Source organism: Canis aureus, chromosome 10 (assembly GCF_053574225.1).
Source record: "Canis aureus isolate CA01 chromosome 10, VMU_Caureus_v.1.0, whole genome shotgun sequence".
Classification (NCBI taxonomy): domain Eukaryota; kingdom Metazoa; phylum Chordata; class Mammalia; order Carnivora; family Canidae; genus Canis; species Canis aureus.
In genome coordinates, this window is record NC_135620.1 from 22,749,206 (window position 1) to 22,763,393 (window position 14,188).

Here is a 14,188-nt window from a genome sequence, read left to right on the forward strand (position 1 = left end):
CTCTGACTGACTTACTTCACTCAGCATAATACCCTCCAGTTCCATCCACGTTGAAGCAAATGGTGGGTATTTGTCATTTCTAATAGCTGAGTAATATTCCATTGTATACATAAACCACATCTTCTTTATAAAATGTTTTAAAAAGTGAGGATAGAGCATTGAAAAAATAAAGTCCTTGCACACGTGGCGCTTTCTACAAACAATGAACAAAAGCAATGTCCTATGAGTGTAAATACTCTAAAGAAAAAAAAAATTCAGGGTAAGAGGATAAAAAGTGGTTTAGCACTGGGAGTTAGAGAAGGTGATATTCTTGACTTTTGAGCCCATCTTGCTCTTAATAAAATGGAATCTTACAGATATGTTCTCTTCTTCAGCTTGCTTTGGTCGTTTCTCTATGTACTTATGGACATCTTTTCCCATGTCAGCACATGCAGATTTGATTCATTCTTTTTCTGTTAAGTTATATGGATGACATGGACGTTCCACAATTTATCCAACCAGTACTCAATTTTGAACGATTAGATCATTTACCACAAAGGTGAGATGAATAGATTTTTAAGCACTCATTTGTGTTCTTGTAATATGACTTTCTAGAGGTAGAATTGCTGGGTCAAAGGGTATGTGCACTTTTAATTTTGTTTGGTATTACCTAGTGTCCTTTATTTTTTTATTTTTTTTTATTTATCTATGATAGTTACAGAGAGAGAGAGAGAGGCAGAGACACAGGCAGAGGGAGAAGCAGGCTCCATGCGCCGGGAGCCCGATGTGGGATTCGATCCCGGGTCTCCAGGATCGTGCCCTGGGCCAAAGGCAGGCGCCAAACCGCTGCGCCACCCAGGGATCCCCCCTAGTGTCCTTTAAATAGATTTTACCCAAATGTATTTCCTCACTATAACTGAGAATGGTCAAATTAACAAGCCAACTGATACATTATTGGTGAGGGTAAGTACTTTTCATATCATTGGAGACTTTATTTTTTCATGAATTGTCAAATTTTTTGCTTATTTTTCTATTGGATTTTTATCTTTTTAATGATTTGTAGAATATTTAAATATTTTATATAAAGACACTTTTGTTTTATATTTTACAAATATTTTTCCTGTTTTGATTGTTGTCTTTCAACTTTGTGATCATTTAACCCATCCAGAGGCATTACATTGTTAAGTAGATGGTTTTTTATTAACTCTTTTTTTTGAAGTAGGCCACAGAAGGCATGAACTCACGACCCTGAAATGGAGTCCTGAGCTGAGGTCCAGAGTGGATCACCACAGGGCTTGATCCCATGACCTGAGTTAAAATCCAAATTTGGGCACTTAACCCACTGAGCCACCCAGGTGCCTCTCTAAATAGGCATCTTTAACAATCTTTTTATTATGGATTCCTGGATTTGATTCATGTTTAGAATGGTCTTTTATGTCCTACAATTATTAATATATATTTTGAGCAGCACCTGGCTGGCTCAGTCAATAGAGCTTGTGAGTCTCGTTGGGATTGTGAGTTCAAGCCGGACATTGGGTGTAGAGAATACTTAAAATACTTAAAATAAGGGCAGCCTGGGTGGCTCAGCGGTTTAGTGCTGCCTTTGGCCCAGGGCATAATCCTGAAGACCCAGGATCGAGTCCCACATTGGACTTCCTACATGGAGCCTGCTCCCACTGCCTGTGTCTCTCCCTCTCTCTCTGTGTGTCCCTCATGAATATATAAATAAAATCTTTTAAAAAATGCTTAAAATAATAATAAAATAAAATATTTTCTTGTAATTCTATAGTTACAATTATGGTTATATTCTTAATCCTCATTTTTAGTTTTTGAAACACCATATATTAAATAATCACTTCATTATTGATTTGAAATGCTACTTTCTTGTATACTAAATATGTACAAAATTAATTTGAACATTTTAAGATCTTCTGAAAGTCTTGTTTTTGTCAGGATGTGAAATTATTTTATTTTATTTTTTTATTATTTATTTATGATAGTCACACAGAGAGAGAGAGAGAGAGAGAGGCAGAGACATAGGCAGAGGGAGAAGCAGGCTCCATGTACCGGGAGCCCGACGTGGGATTTGATCCCGGGTCTCCAGGATCGTGCCCTGGGCCAAAGGCAGGCGCTAAACTGCTGCGCCACCCAGGGATCCCTTTTATTTTATTTTTTAAAAGATTTTATTTACTTGACAGAAAAAGAGGGAGAGAGAGAGGGAGAACATGTGTGCACATAAGCAGGGGGAGCAGGCTGAGGGAGAAGCAGTCTCCTCACTGAGCAGGAAGCCATATGGGAGGCTTGATCCCAGGACCCTGAGATCATGACCTGAACTGAAGGCAGAAACTTGACTAACTGAGCCACCCAGGTGCCCATCTGTCATTAGTTTCCATGGTTCAATAGGATATTTTGATATCTGGTACAGTAATCCCTCCTAATTAATACTTTTCCTCAATTTTTTTCATTGCTCCTAGGCATTTATTTCCCTAGATAAGCTGTATTCTGAAATTTTCAAGTTTCCCACAAAACAAGATTCATTTCTCAGTTAATTTTGAAAGAAACTGCATTATAGCCAAATAAGACAGAATAAGCTACAACAAATCAAAAGCAGAAAGCAAATGGCATTATTTGTGATGATTTGGTTGCATACCTGGAAAGCCTACAAGAATTAACTAAAAAGTCTATAGAGTGTTCAACGTAGAGGTCAGATACATATACACAAAATGCAATAACAATTTGCTTTTTAGTGGCGAAAGAAAGTCAATGTAGGTGTTTTCTCACTGAGGGCCCATGGGCTTGAGGGACCTTCAGCTTTGCTCAGAGAATTTAGGCCAAAATTCAGATGCTTAGTATTTTTTTTTTAAGACTTTATTTATTTATTCATGAGACACACACACGCACACACACACATACATAGGCAGAGGGGGAAGCAGGCTCCGTGTAGGGAGCCTAATGTGGTACTCAATCCTGGGACTCCATGCCCCGAGCTGAAGGCCGGTGCTTAGCCGCTGAGCCGCCCAGGTGTCCCTGGATACTTAGTTTTGTAAACCCTAATGGGTTGCAGCTGAAGGAATTAAAAATTTTTGTGAAAGCTGCAAGTAATTTCTATCTGGCAGGAATGAACATTTTACTAGACTTTAAGCAGACTTTCTTTATTCTAGGAAAACCTCCCAAGTGTTTTCCAGTTATATAAGATGTCTCAAAGAACTGGGGGAAAGATGGATGTGAAAGGCTTGTGTTGGAAAGTTGCATCTCTCTGGCCAGGGATGATTTTGGGCAAGATGCTTGTTTCCTGCTCCGCCCTTGGGCTTGTTAGTGAGCACCTATGGTTGGAGAGCTGACTACAGAACAGGGCCTGCTCCATGGGCAAGCTATCTAGAGTTCAGGGCTCTGTGCTTAGAGAAGTCCCACATTTGATTCCATGCAGTGCTACTGCATCATAATAACTTTTGACCAGGGAGCCTTGCATTTTAGTTTTGCACTGGGCCCTATTATACATTATGTAATTAGTCTGCACCAGAAGTTGGTCAAAGTGTTTTCACAAGAGGCTGTAAGACCTGAGTGAAATGCAAACTAGCCCCACCAGGATCAGAAGAGGGGAGAGAACTGATCCTCCCACATTTCCTGGAATTCAGAATCATTCTTTTCCCTGAAGATTGGTGGCTATTATTTAAAAAAAAAATTTTTTTTTGTATCCTTTCATTGTGTTTTACGACTAGTTACTGTAACTATTCAAGAAACCTCAGTGTTGTAAAATTGGATCCTGGGGCAAAATCAAATGTGGTTCTGCCCTCATATGCCTTTGCATACAACCAAAGGAGCCCTTTTCTTTATGGTAGGATAAGAGAATTTGACTAATTCTAATTACATAATAAATGTAAGAGAGAGATCCAGAACCGGGAGACTATTTGTTTCTTAAAGAAGAATAGCCATGCAAGGGGACTGGTGGAATTGGGACCTCAGTGGGTATGAGGCTTTGGTTCTCCAAACGAAGGATGGCTCTTCCATTCACCTCTGAGCATGGAGGTGAGAACAGTGCCTGAAGCTCCCTGGAATTGGGAGAGAGCTGCTTTCCTCAATTGCTTCCACTTCCTGAGATGGCTTGACAGCAAACTACTTAAAAGTTGTGTCACATTCTTTTATCTTCAGACAGACCTGCTTGGACTCCTCAATTTTTGGGCCTAGATATAACACTCTGCTGTGACATAGCTTCATGGAGTGCTCGTAACACTGTGTGATTGTTGAGTACAGGATTTGCTGGTTCCCTCTCTTGTAATTAAATGTATCTGCAGGAGGAGAAAAGGAAGTTGACATGCTGAGAGGACCATAGATGAGAGAACAATAACTACCTAGACTTGATTGTTTTCCTTTTTTGGTTATCATGGCTTCTCTGTTGCCAATCTCTTTTGTGATTAAGATGGTTCAAGTTACGGGGCATCTGGCTGGCTCAGTCAGTAGTGCATGTGACTTGTGATCTCAGAGTTGTGAATTCAAGCCCCATGCTGGGCATGGAGCCAACTTAAGAAAGAAAAAGAAAAAGATGGTCCAAGTTGAGTTTTTGTGTCTTGACCCCAAAGAACTAGTGATTTTACCACCAGACATAATGTTTATCCCCCTTTTACAAATGAAGGGACTGAGAGATTCAAGCATCTTTGTTTCAAGTCCTCAAGACAGGGTAGGGTATTGGGAAAGGTTTTCAATTAGAAATAATTGTGCCTCTGATAAACCTCATTGACTAAAATACCACCACTGTGCTTAAGCTTCAGGCTTCTTTGTTAAGTGGTTTATTCAAAGTACATAGCCCTGAGCTTTTTCTATTACATAACTCTCTCTCCCTTCTAGCCAGTTGGGTTTATTTTGAAATAACATAGAACCACTTCTATATCATTGAGGACGCAATTGTAAGAAACAAAACAAAACTTTAGCAAAAAAAAAAAAAAAAAAAACAACGCACAAAGAATTTATTGGCAGTGTATTAGCTAGATCATAGTTTAGGAGGAGGAATTGCATTCCCAGCCTTGAGAAGTTCTTGAACCAGGGGAGTCTAGATCTCATTAGTGGGGGAACTTGTCTGCTATTTCTTTGGCTCTTGCCAGCAGATGATTGGGTCCAACTCCTTGCAGTACCTGTGTGCCTCAGGTCAAAAGTAAAGTTCCCTGTAGAAGTTTCCTTGGCGTCTTACTGAGATGTGTCCATCCCCCCAGTCATGGGTGGGATCCCACCATCAGCAGCCTGCCAGAATGAGGAAGAGTAGAGGAACACCTTAAAGGATGAATACTGAGCAGAAAAAACAAAAGATGGACATTATTTCCTGTAACAGGACATAAGACCTGAGTGAAATGCAAGTGAAATACAAGATCTTTCTTGTAAATTGTTCACAGCTAGATGCAGGGAGAGATGTCACAGGGTTTTGGAAAGCATTTAGAGATGTCATATAGCAAAGCCAGAAGAAGGTAGTTCTCTTTCTCTTTTTTCTGGCGAGGATGATAAACATCTGTGATCTAAATCCAATCATTTTAATTGCCTAGTCAGATACATGGGGAATGTTTTATTAAAAAGTTCACATAAAATTCCAGAATGATGCTGTTATATTTTTTCTAGACGTATCCTCATTCATCCAACTGCTTGCTCTGGCTTCCCACCCCCTCCACTACATCTTTCCAGCAGCATGGGTTCTCAAGCTAAAATGACTTTATTCCAATTTGAACATAATAAACTTGAAACCACACCTCCCTTTTTAAACACAAGTAATCCATTTTCATTATCTAAAAACTTGGAAGTAGAGATTAAGAAAAAATATTGTATATTACCTTCTGTTATCTACAGGTAGAGATGTTTGAAGTTCTCTTTTGGGAAATGTAGGTTATTCCTATATCCACAACTGACTCTTAACTAATTATAACACATTTTAAAATACCACAGACAATGTATGTCTGTGGAATTTTTAATTTTCCTGAGCAGAATTAGATCTTTGCTCCTTGGTGATTTTTTTTCTTTTAGCAACAGCATTTATTGATGGTCACACTCTGTGCTTTTATGTAGTACTTCCAAAAGTTGAAGTATAATTTACATAGAATAAAATGCACAAATTTTTAACTGTATAGCTTAATGAATTTTACTGAGTACATCCATTTAACCACAGAAGGTACAGCCACCACCTAAATCAAAATATAGAACATTCTCTCAGTGATTTTACAAATTGTAAAGCAATGTTGCATAGCAAGAGGCATGAGGAGTAAGAGTTCTACCATCACATTAGTCTATCTGGAATGGAACGAAGGTGTTCGTTTTTTGCATTTCACAGTGTCCTCATCACTCTCAGCCCCATTGCTTGGCCATTAAGGGGAGGATGCTTTCCTATGTGTAGAATTCCGACAGTTCCTTACAGCTATCATTAATTAGCATCTTAAAAAGGTGTCACTTTCCCTGAAGAATATATTTGCTTTTTGAAAATTTGAGTTTCAAAAAAAAAAAAAAGAAGAAAATTTGAGTTTCATGTAGACCTACTTTCTCTATTCAGTCTAGACAAAATGATTTCTTTTTTTTTTTAATTTTTATTTATTTATGATAGTCACAGAGAGAGAGAGAGAGAGAGAGAGAGAGGCAGAGACACAGGCAGAGGGAGAAGCAGGCTCCATGTACCGGGAGCCCGACGTGGGATTCGATCCCGGGTCTCCAGGATCGCGCCCTGGGCCAAGGGCAGGCGCCAAACCGCTGCGCCACCCAGGGATCCCGACAAAATGATTTCTTAAGTGTTCTCTTTTGAAAAAGTTTTACTTTTGGTAAATGCAAAAAAAAAAATAGGAAAACATACAATTTACCTATAGGTCCTTAGGTATATGGATTGAACATTTGTAAAACATTTATTGTAAATTGTAAAAATTCATTAATGTCTTTGTATATGTTACATTTTAAAAAATGTGAAGCAAGGGCAGCCCCGGTGGCTCAGTGGTTTAGCGTCGCATTCAGCCCAGGGTGTGATCCTGGAGACCCGGGATCGAGTCCCATGTCGGGCTCCCTGCATGGAGCCTGCTTCTCCCTCTGCCTGTGTCTCTGCCTCTCTCTCTCTCTCTCTGTGTCTCTCATGAATAAATAAATAAAATCTTTAAAAAAAATAATAAAAATAAAAATAAAAAATAAAAAATGTGAAGCAAGTAATATTTTATAGAATTAAATGCTCTGCTCTGTGATTGATAAAACAACTGAAAAAGGCTTTATTTTTTTAAGTTACCAGTGATACTAGTGAAAAATCCCAAACTGTCCAAAGTACCTCAAAATAAATTCCTCTAACTCATTTTTCATTAGGATGCTAATCAGAAAGTTACTAAATCATAATTCCATTTATATGGTATGTGAAGCAGAAATAAAATGGTAATTATACTTTGTTTCATGAATAAAAATTTTACTAACTCTTCTATTTTTTTTACCATTTCTTCAGTGAAGTTTCATGAAGCCATTTAGAAATGGATGTCACTAAGGGCTTTTTTTTTTTTTTAATTTTATTTATTTATGTATTCATGAGAGACACAGAGAGAGAGAGAGAGAGGGAGAGAGGCCGAGGCATAGGCAGAGGGAGAGAGAGAAGTCGGCTCCACGCAGGGAGCCTGATGCAGGACTTGATCTCAGAATCCTAGGATCACGACCTGAGCCAAAGGCAGATACTCAACGACTGAGCCACCCAGGTGCCCCACTAGTCTCTACTTTCATCTGAGTAATAGCTTCATTCCCTTAGACACCTCTCTATGCCCACTAGAACCTTGGGGGAACACATCTTTACAATTCCACAATCTGTCAAAGACAAAAACCAAACAATAAGCAAACTGATTTTACTTAGGGTATTACAATAGGAAGATCATTCCAGATCTGAAGATCGTTGCCTTGGCAGGGTGATTTTGTCTGGATACCTTTCTAGGGAGAAGTGGACAACTTCTAGGTAGAGTGATTTTACAGTTGCAATTGTTTTTGTAATCAAGGGGACTCAGTGAGCTGAACAGGAAAGATTTGTGTCTAGCCAGTTTCAGAGGGATAGATAACTCACGTAATCATTTATGAGACAGTGTGATGGGAATTTGGAGAGTTTCTGTCTGGCATTTTTTTTTTTTTTAAGATTTTATTTATTCATGAGAGACACAGAGAGAGAGGCTGAGACATAAGCAGAGGGAGAAGCAGGCTCCTTATAGGGAGCCTAATGGAGGACTCGATCCCGGACCCAGGGATCACGTCCTGAGCTGAAGGCAAATGCTCAACCGCTGAACCACCCAGGAGTCCCTCTCTCTGCCTTATCATAGGTAAACCAGGGGGTCATCTATGAGACCTCAATAGGTCACATGAGGAAGAGTGGTTCTTTGTAGTAAAGTTGGAACCTGAAAGAGTTGGGGGTTTTTCTTAACCTCAGTTTTCTAGGAACAGAGGGCTTAGGTAAAGTTCAACATTGTTACAATAGAGAAGGGAAAAAGAAAGTTTCCCACCAGCTGCAAGAGACACATCTTTGAAACAGCCCTGTGCTTGGTCCCATGCTCATCTAGCTATCTCTGGTTCAATCTTTGTGGCCCAGTGGGAAGAGGTTCTGTGAGTGATTCAGCCTGGGTTAAGCCCACCCCTGTTGTCAGAATGGTGAAGAGAAGGGGTGGTGGGAAGACAGAAGATAATGGCTCTACAGTGGGCAAACGGTCACAGTTTAATTCCAACAGAGCTAATTGTGAGAATTTGTTCTTAAAGCCTAAGATACAAACCTTTGTTCAAAATTAAATAGCAGCTCTGTAGTAATAGTACTGGTAAATTACCATGAATCCTTTCTCTAGAACTTGAAACCATTTGAGGAGTCTCACATGATATCCTGTGTCTCCATCCTTAGAAAAAATTGACTTTTCCAGTCAAGGCTACAAAGCAGAAACCTCAAATATTAAGAGCCTTTAGTAATATTTCAAGCTCTTCATTTTGGCTTTGACAATTTTTTTAAAGATACTTTCCAGGCAGCCCCGGTGGCGCAGCGGTTTAGCGCTGCCTACAGCCTAGGGCGTGATCCTGGAGACCCTGGATCGAGTCCCACGTCAGGCTCTCTGCATGGAGCCTGCTTCTCCCTTTGCCTGTGTCTCTGCCTCTCTCTGTGTCTCTATGAATAAATAAATAATCTTAAAAAAAAATAAGATACTTTCCCTGGTCCCATTCTGCTTGAGGCCAAATTGGACTTACTGATTTAAAATCACAGATATCCCTGCTCCTACTCCCTAAGAGCTTTAAGGCCTCATGAATAATCATGAATCAGTGTGGGGAGAAAACAAGCCCCCCTGTAACAAGGTCCCAGGGAAATTTGACTCCTGGGACCAGCTGGTGCTCAAAGAAGCAAATATAGACTGGACGTCCTAGTATCTAAAGGACACTAAAGCGCTTTGAAATGCTTCACCTTTCTATTTCACTACCCCAACTGCCAATAGGAAAATAGAGCAGAAAAACCCCATCCTGTGAAGGATTGGGATCCCAATTGATAGGTTAGCTGGATTTAGTCACAAGTGACTTAATCAGGCTGCTATTGGTGAAATCTTTGTGGTTTCCTTTTCCTTTATGGTTTCTGAGGGCTTCAGCACCCTCAGAGAATTCAGTAAACTTGGCTTCAATATCCGGCTCTGGAGTAATTCAGAGATCACTCTGTATATTTGATGGTTTGATTCCTCTTAGGCTTCTCTGTCTCTTTTCCTATTCACGTCATAGCTGGGTATGTGAAACTGCATTCCCCCTTGCAGGTGCCCACCAGATATCCCATCCTACCAGGCATCTCATGACTTTATGGAAGACTTATGGGCTTCAAGGGGAAGGTGGTCACATTGTAGATGAAGTGACCACTCTCTTTCTCTCTGGCTGTTACTGATCTCCCTTACTTCATCTCAGATCAAGACTCTCTGCCCCTTCTAAAAGGGACCCATAGTCCCTGTATATCACTTTGTAAAAACTCTCCAGAAAGTGAGATGTTTATTTCAAAGCCTAGTCAATTCTATCTGGATTCCTCAGCTTTCTAGTATTCTGGGTCACATTTTATTTCACTACATCAACACCATGAGACAAAAATACCACGAGGGTGTCTTTCTAGTTTCATGATGTCTGTCCTCTGAGACTGGGTAGTGGGGACCCTGTATTCACAGTTATACTTGACTGAATTAGCTTGACTGATCCACGCTGGACCAGTTAGGATCTCTTACCTGGGAATTTTGTATTAGAACTGAAGGTCTATGGGGTGTCTGCTTGGCTCAGTCAGTGGAGCATGTGACTCTTGATTTTGGGGTTGTGAGTTCGAGCTCCACGTTGGGTGTGGAGATTACTTAAAAATAAAATCTCAAAAAAAGTAAAGAACTGAAGGTCTTAAGTTTTCATCACCGTATAGAACCAGACTTGAAGCATGTACATTCCAAGTTGAGGGCAGTTAGTATATGCTCTGCAGAGAAAGAAGTATATCAAAATACTTTTAGCTAAAAGTCATAGAAATTTCAACTCAAAAGGGTTTCATACTTACTTGAGGGTGTTTGTAATGCTCTCTTGGGTTGTCCCTGCCTCTTTAGTCCAAGCTGTTTCATGTCAATGCTAATGCCCACTGGGTGGTAGGGGTCTAATATAGGTGTCTTCGGAGACATGTCCTACTCCACAGTTTCCCAGTGAGAGAGATCTTGGCTCCAGCTTGACCATTCCTTCTCAACTATTACTTCTTGTTACAAGGGTCCTCACTCAGAGCCAGCAGTCTTCTTGGGTAGAGTCTTGTGAGACAGTCCAAGTTCAGCCACCAATTCCAATGTGCAGTGGATCCATGGGAAATAAAAATTCCCTTGTCATGACATACTGCTTTCCTCTCCTGGTTCCTTCTGATAGCAAGGTCTCCCCAGTCTTCTTCTCTTTTGTTCATATCTGTTGCTCCTTTGTTCAGAGAAGGAAATTGGCTAGTGTACTACCTTGGCAGATGGCCAACTAGGGCATAGACTGGAGGTCTCCTTTCCTGGTATGTACCTCTCTCTAGTCTTTCTAAGAGCCTCCTCACTTGTCTTTTCCTTGAGACAGCACCTTCCACTTCCACCTTGAAGTAATTTGCACTCTCCACAAAGCAAATTCCCCATCTCCCTTCCGCTCTTCCCCAGTTCTTCTATAGAGACTGGAGGGCTGGAGTGATTGGAATGGAGAGGAGGTTAGAAAAATCTAGGCTGTTTCTGCCTCTCTTGGGGAAGTTGGTCAGCTCCAGTTACTGGCAATTTTCTTAAAGGTGTAGATTAGTGAGCACTTTTTTGTTCTCATCTATGGGCCCTAATCACCAATTCTGGGACAATTGGGAAAAAGATCTTATGCAGTATCCTATTAGAGTGACAACAGTAGCAATCATCTGTAAGATTTCTTTTTTTTTTTTCTCTTAAAAATTTTATTTTTGGGCAGCCCAGGTGGCTCAGCAGTTTAGCGCTGCCTTCAGCCCAGGGCGTAATCCCGGAGTCCTGGAATCAAGTCCCACATGGGGCTCCCTGCATGAAGCCTGCTTCTCCCTCTGCCTGTGTCTCTGCCTCTCTTTCTCTCTGTGTGTGCCTCATGAATAAATAAAATCTTTTTAAAAAATATTTTTATTTATTTATTTATTTATTCATGAGCAACACACACACACACACACACACACACAGAGGCAGAGACATAGGCAGAGGGAGAAGCAGGTTCCATGCAGTGAGCCCCCATGTGGGACTCAATCCTGGGTCTCTGGGATCACACCCTGGGCTGCAGGCGGCGCTAAACCGGTGCGCCACCGGGGCTCCCCAATAAAATCTTCTAAAAAATTATTTATTTATTTATTTATTTATTTATTTATATATTTTATTTATTTATTCATGAGAGAGACAGAGAGAGAATGAGGCAGAGACATAGGCAGAGAGAGAAGCAGGCTCCATGCAAGGAGCCCGATGTGGGACTCAATCCCAGGACTCCAGGGCCACGCCCTGGGCCGAAGGCAGGCACCAAACCACTGAGCCATCCAGGGATCCCCTAAAAAAAATTATTTTTAAGTAATCTCTACACCCACTGTGGGGCTCACACAGTGAGCTTACAACCTACAACTTAACAACCCTGAGATCAAGAGTCCCATATTCTTCCGAATGAGCAAGCCAGGCACCATTCTAACATTTCTTGATGACTCACTATGTGTCAGGCAATACACATTTTATCTTAACTGTCTTTTTGAATCATCACATCAACCCTATGAGGTAGGTCCTATTATTTCCTCCATTTTTCAGTAGAGGAAGCTGAGGCTTAGAGAGTATTAAGCCACCTGCCTAAAGGCACTCTGGCAATTATGGTGTAACTGGTATTCAAGCCCAGGTTGTAGGGCTACAGAAGAACCCTGAACAGTCTACTATACTCCCTCTCTTGTATACCCATGGGAAGCATGCTTGCCCATCATTTTTTAAGGTTATATTTATTGAGGTAGAATTATTGTTACAGGGCATACACACTTCCCAAAATGCTCTTTGGGAAGTCTGAACCAGATCATAATTTCTCATATACTTTGCCAGTACTTTCTAATGCAATTTTTTTCTAATATGGTTTGGGAAAATGGAATTACATTCTTGTTTTAATTAACTCTTTAAAAATACCAAGTGAGGTTTGTCATTTGTATTTATTCTTGAGTGAATTTTGTCTTTTAATCTTTGGTCCCTTTTTTCTGATTGGTTTATAACAACCATGTATAGATCAAGCATATTGCTTCTTTGATGTCATATATATTGAGAATGTCCCCCCCAAGAATATTTCCTTCCAAAGTTGTCAAAGAATAAATTTTTTATTATGTTAAAATATACATAACATAAAGCTTACCATTTTAACCATTTTTGAGTGTACAATGGCATGGCATTAAGTGGATTCACATTGTAGTGCAATTATCACCACTAATGATTTCCAGAGCTTTCTCACCATCCCAAACAGAAACTGTGCATCCTTTTTATTTTTTTAAAATTTTTTTTAAATTTTTATTTATTTATGATAGTTACAGAGAGAGAGAGAGAGGCAGAGACACAGACAGAGGGAGAAGCAGGCTCCATGCACCGGGAGCCCGATGTGGGATTCGATCCCGGGTCTCCAGGATCGCGCCCTGGGCCAAAGGCAGGCGCCAAACTGCTGCGCCACCCAGGGATCCCTGTGCATCCTTTTAAAAAGTAATTCTGGATTTGCTCCTTCCCACAGCTCATGGTAATCTCTATTTTATGTTTTGTGAATTTGCTTGTTTTAGGTACCTCATATATATAGAATCATACAATATTTGTCCCTTTATGTCTGGCTTATTTCACTTAGCATAAAGTTTTTTTTTCTTTCTTTCTTTTTTTAAAATTTTATTTATTTATGATAGTCACACAGAGAGAGAGAGAGGCAGAGACACAGGCAGAGGGAGAAGCAGGCTCCATGCACCGGGAGCCTGACGTGGGATTCGATCCCGGGTCTCCAGGATCGCGCCCTGGGCCAAAGGCAGGCGCCAAACCCCTGCGCCACCCAGGGATCCCTCTTTCTTTTTTTTTAAAGATTTCATTTATTCATTCATGAGAGACACACAGAGAGAGGCAGAGACACAGGCAGAGGGAGAAGCAGGCTCCATGCAAGGAGCCCGATGTGGGACCTGATCCCAGGTCTCCAGGACCATACCCCGGGCCGAAGGTGGCACTAAACCGCTGAGCCACCGGGGCTGCCCAGCATAAAGTTTTCAAGGTTTATTCATATTGTAGCATGTATGAGCATTTCATGTGCTGAATAATATTCCATTGCACATGTATCCTATATTTTATTTATCCATTCACCTATTGATGGACACCTGGCTTGTTTCCACATCTTGGCTATTGTGAATAATACTCCTATTCACAGTAGGAGCAGAACTGCTGTATAACATGGCAATTCTGTGTTTAACTGTCTGGACAAAGTATGATTTTTAAAAATTTAAAAACATACATGTGTCAGTGATTTATGTAACTCATTAGTGAGAGGACCAGCAGGATCTTATAGCTGATTCATTGAAGAACTCAAGAGGCTGAAGTGAAGGAAAGAATGATGAAGTCAGAGTGCTAAATGAAATACAAAACTTGTTATTATTCTACCAGGCAATAAAAGCGTAGTCTTTGGAAATATCTTTTCTACTAGACAGAAATCATTTGCATCTGTCCCATACAAACACCACTTGCACTTTATCAATCTTCTATAAAGTTCACATCTAATT

At 40.4% G+C, this 14,188-nt stretch overlaps 1 protein-coding gene and 1 non-coding gene across 3 annotated transcripts in view; one reads left to right on the plus strand and one right to left on the minus strand.

Moving 5' to 3' along the window:
* The window catches only part of HSPA4 (heat shock protein family A (Hsp70) member 4), a 72,990-nt gene that overhangs the window by 1,026 nt on the left and 57,776 nt on the right, over positions 1 to 14,188 (plus strand). Inside the window, exon 1 of one of the 2 annotated variants that reach the window (XM_077911655.1) lies at positions 402 to 538. The exons of the other annotated variant lie outside the window; for it this stretch is intronic. Within the exon in view, the coding sequence (XP_077767781.1) occupies positions 465 to 538 (74 nt within the window). The 5' untranslated portion in view covers positions 402 to 464. Of the gene's footprint in view, positions 1 to 401; positions 539 to 14,188 lie in introns of those variants that run through there. 2 annotated transcript variants of the gene reach the window in all.
* LOC144322877 (U4 spliceosomal RNA) lies at positions 4,594 to 4,741 on the minus strand. Its single transcript, XR_013388476.1, has one exon. It is a non-coding gene; the product is annotated as a U4 spliceosomal RNA (small nuclear RNA).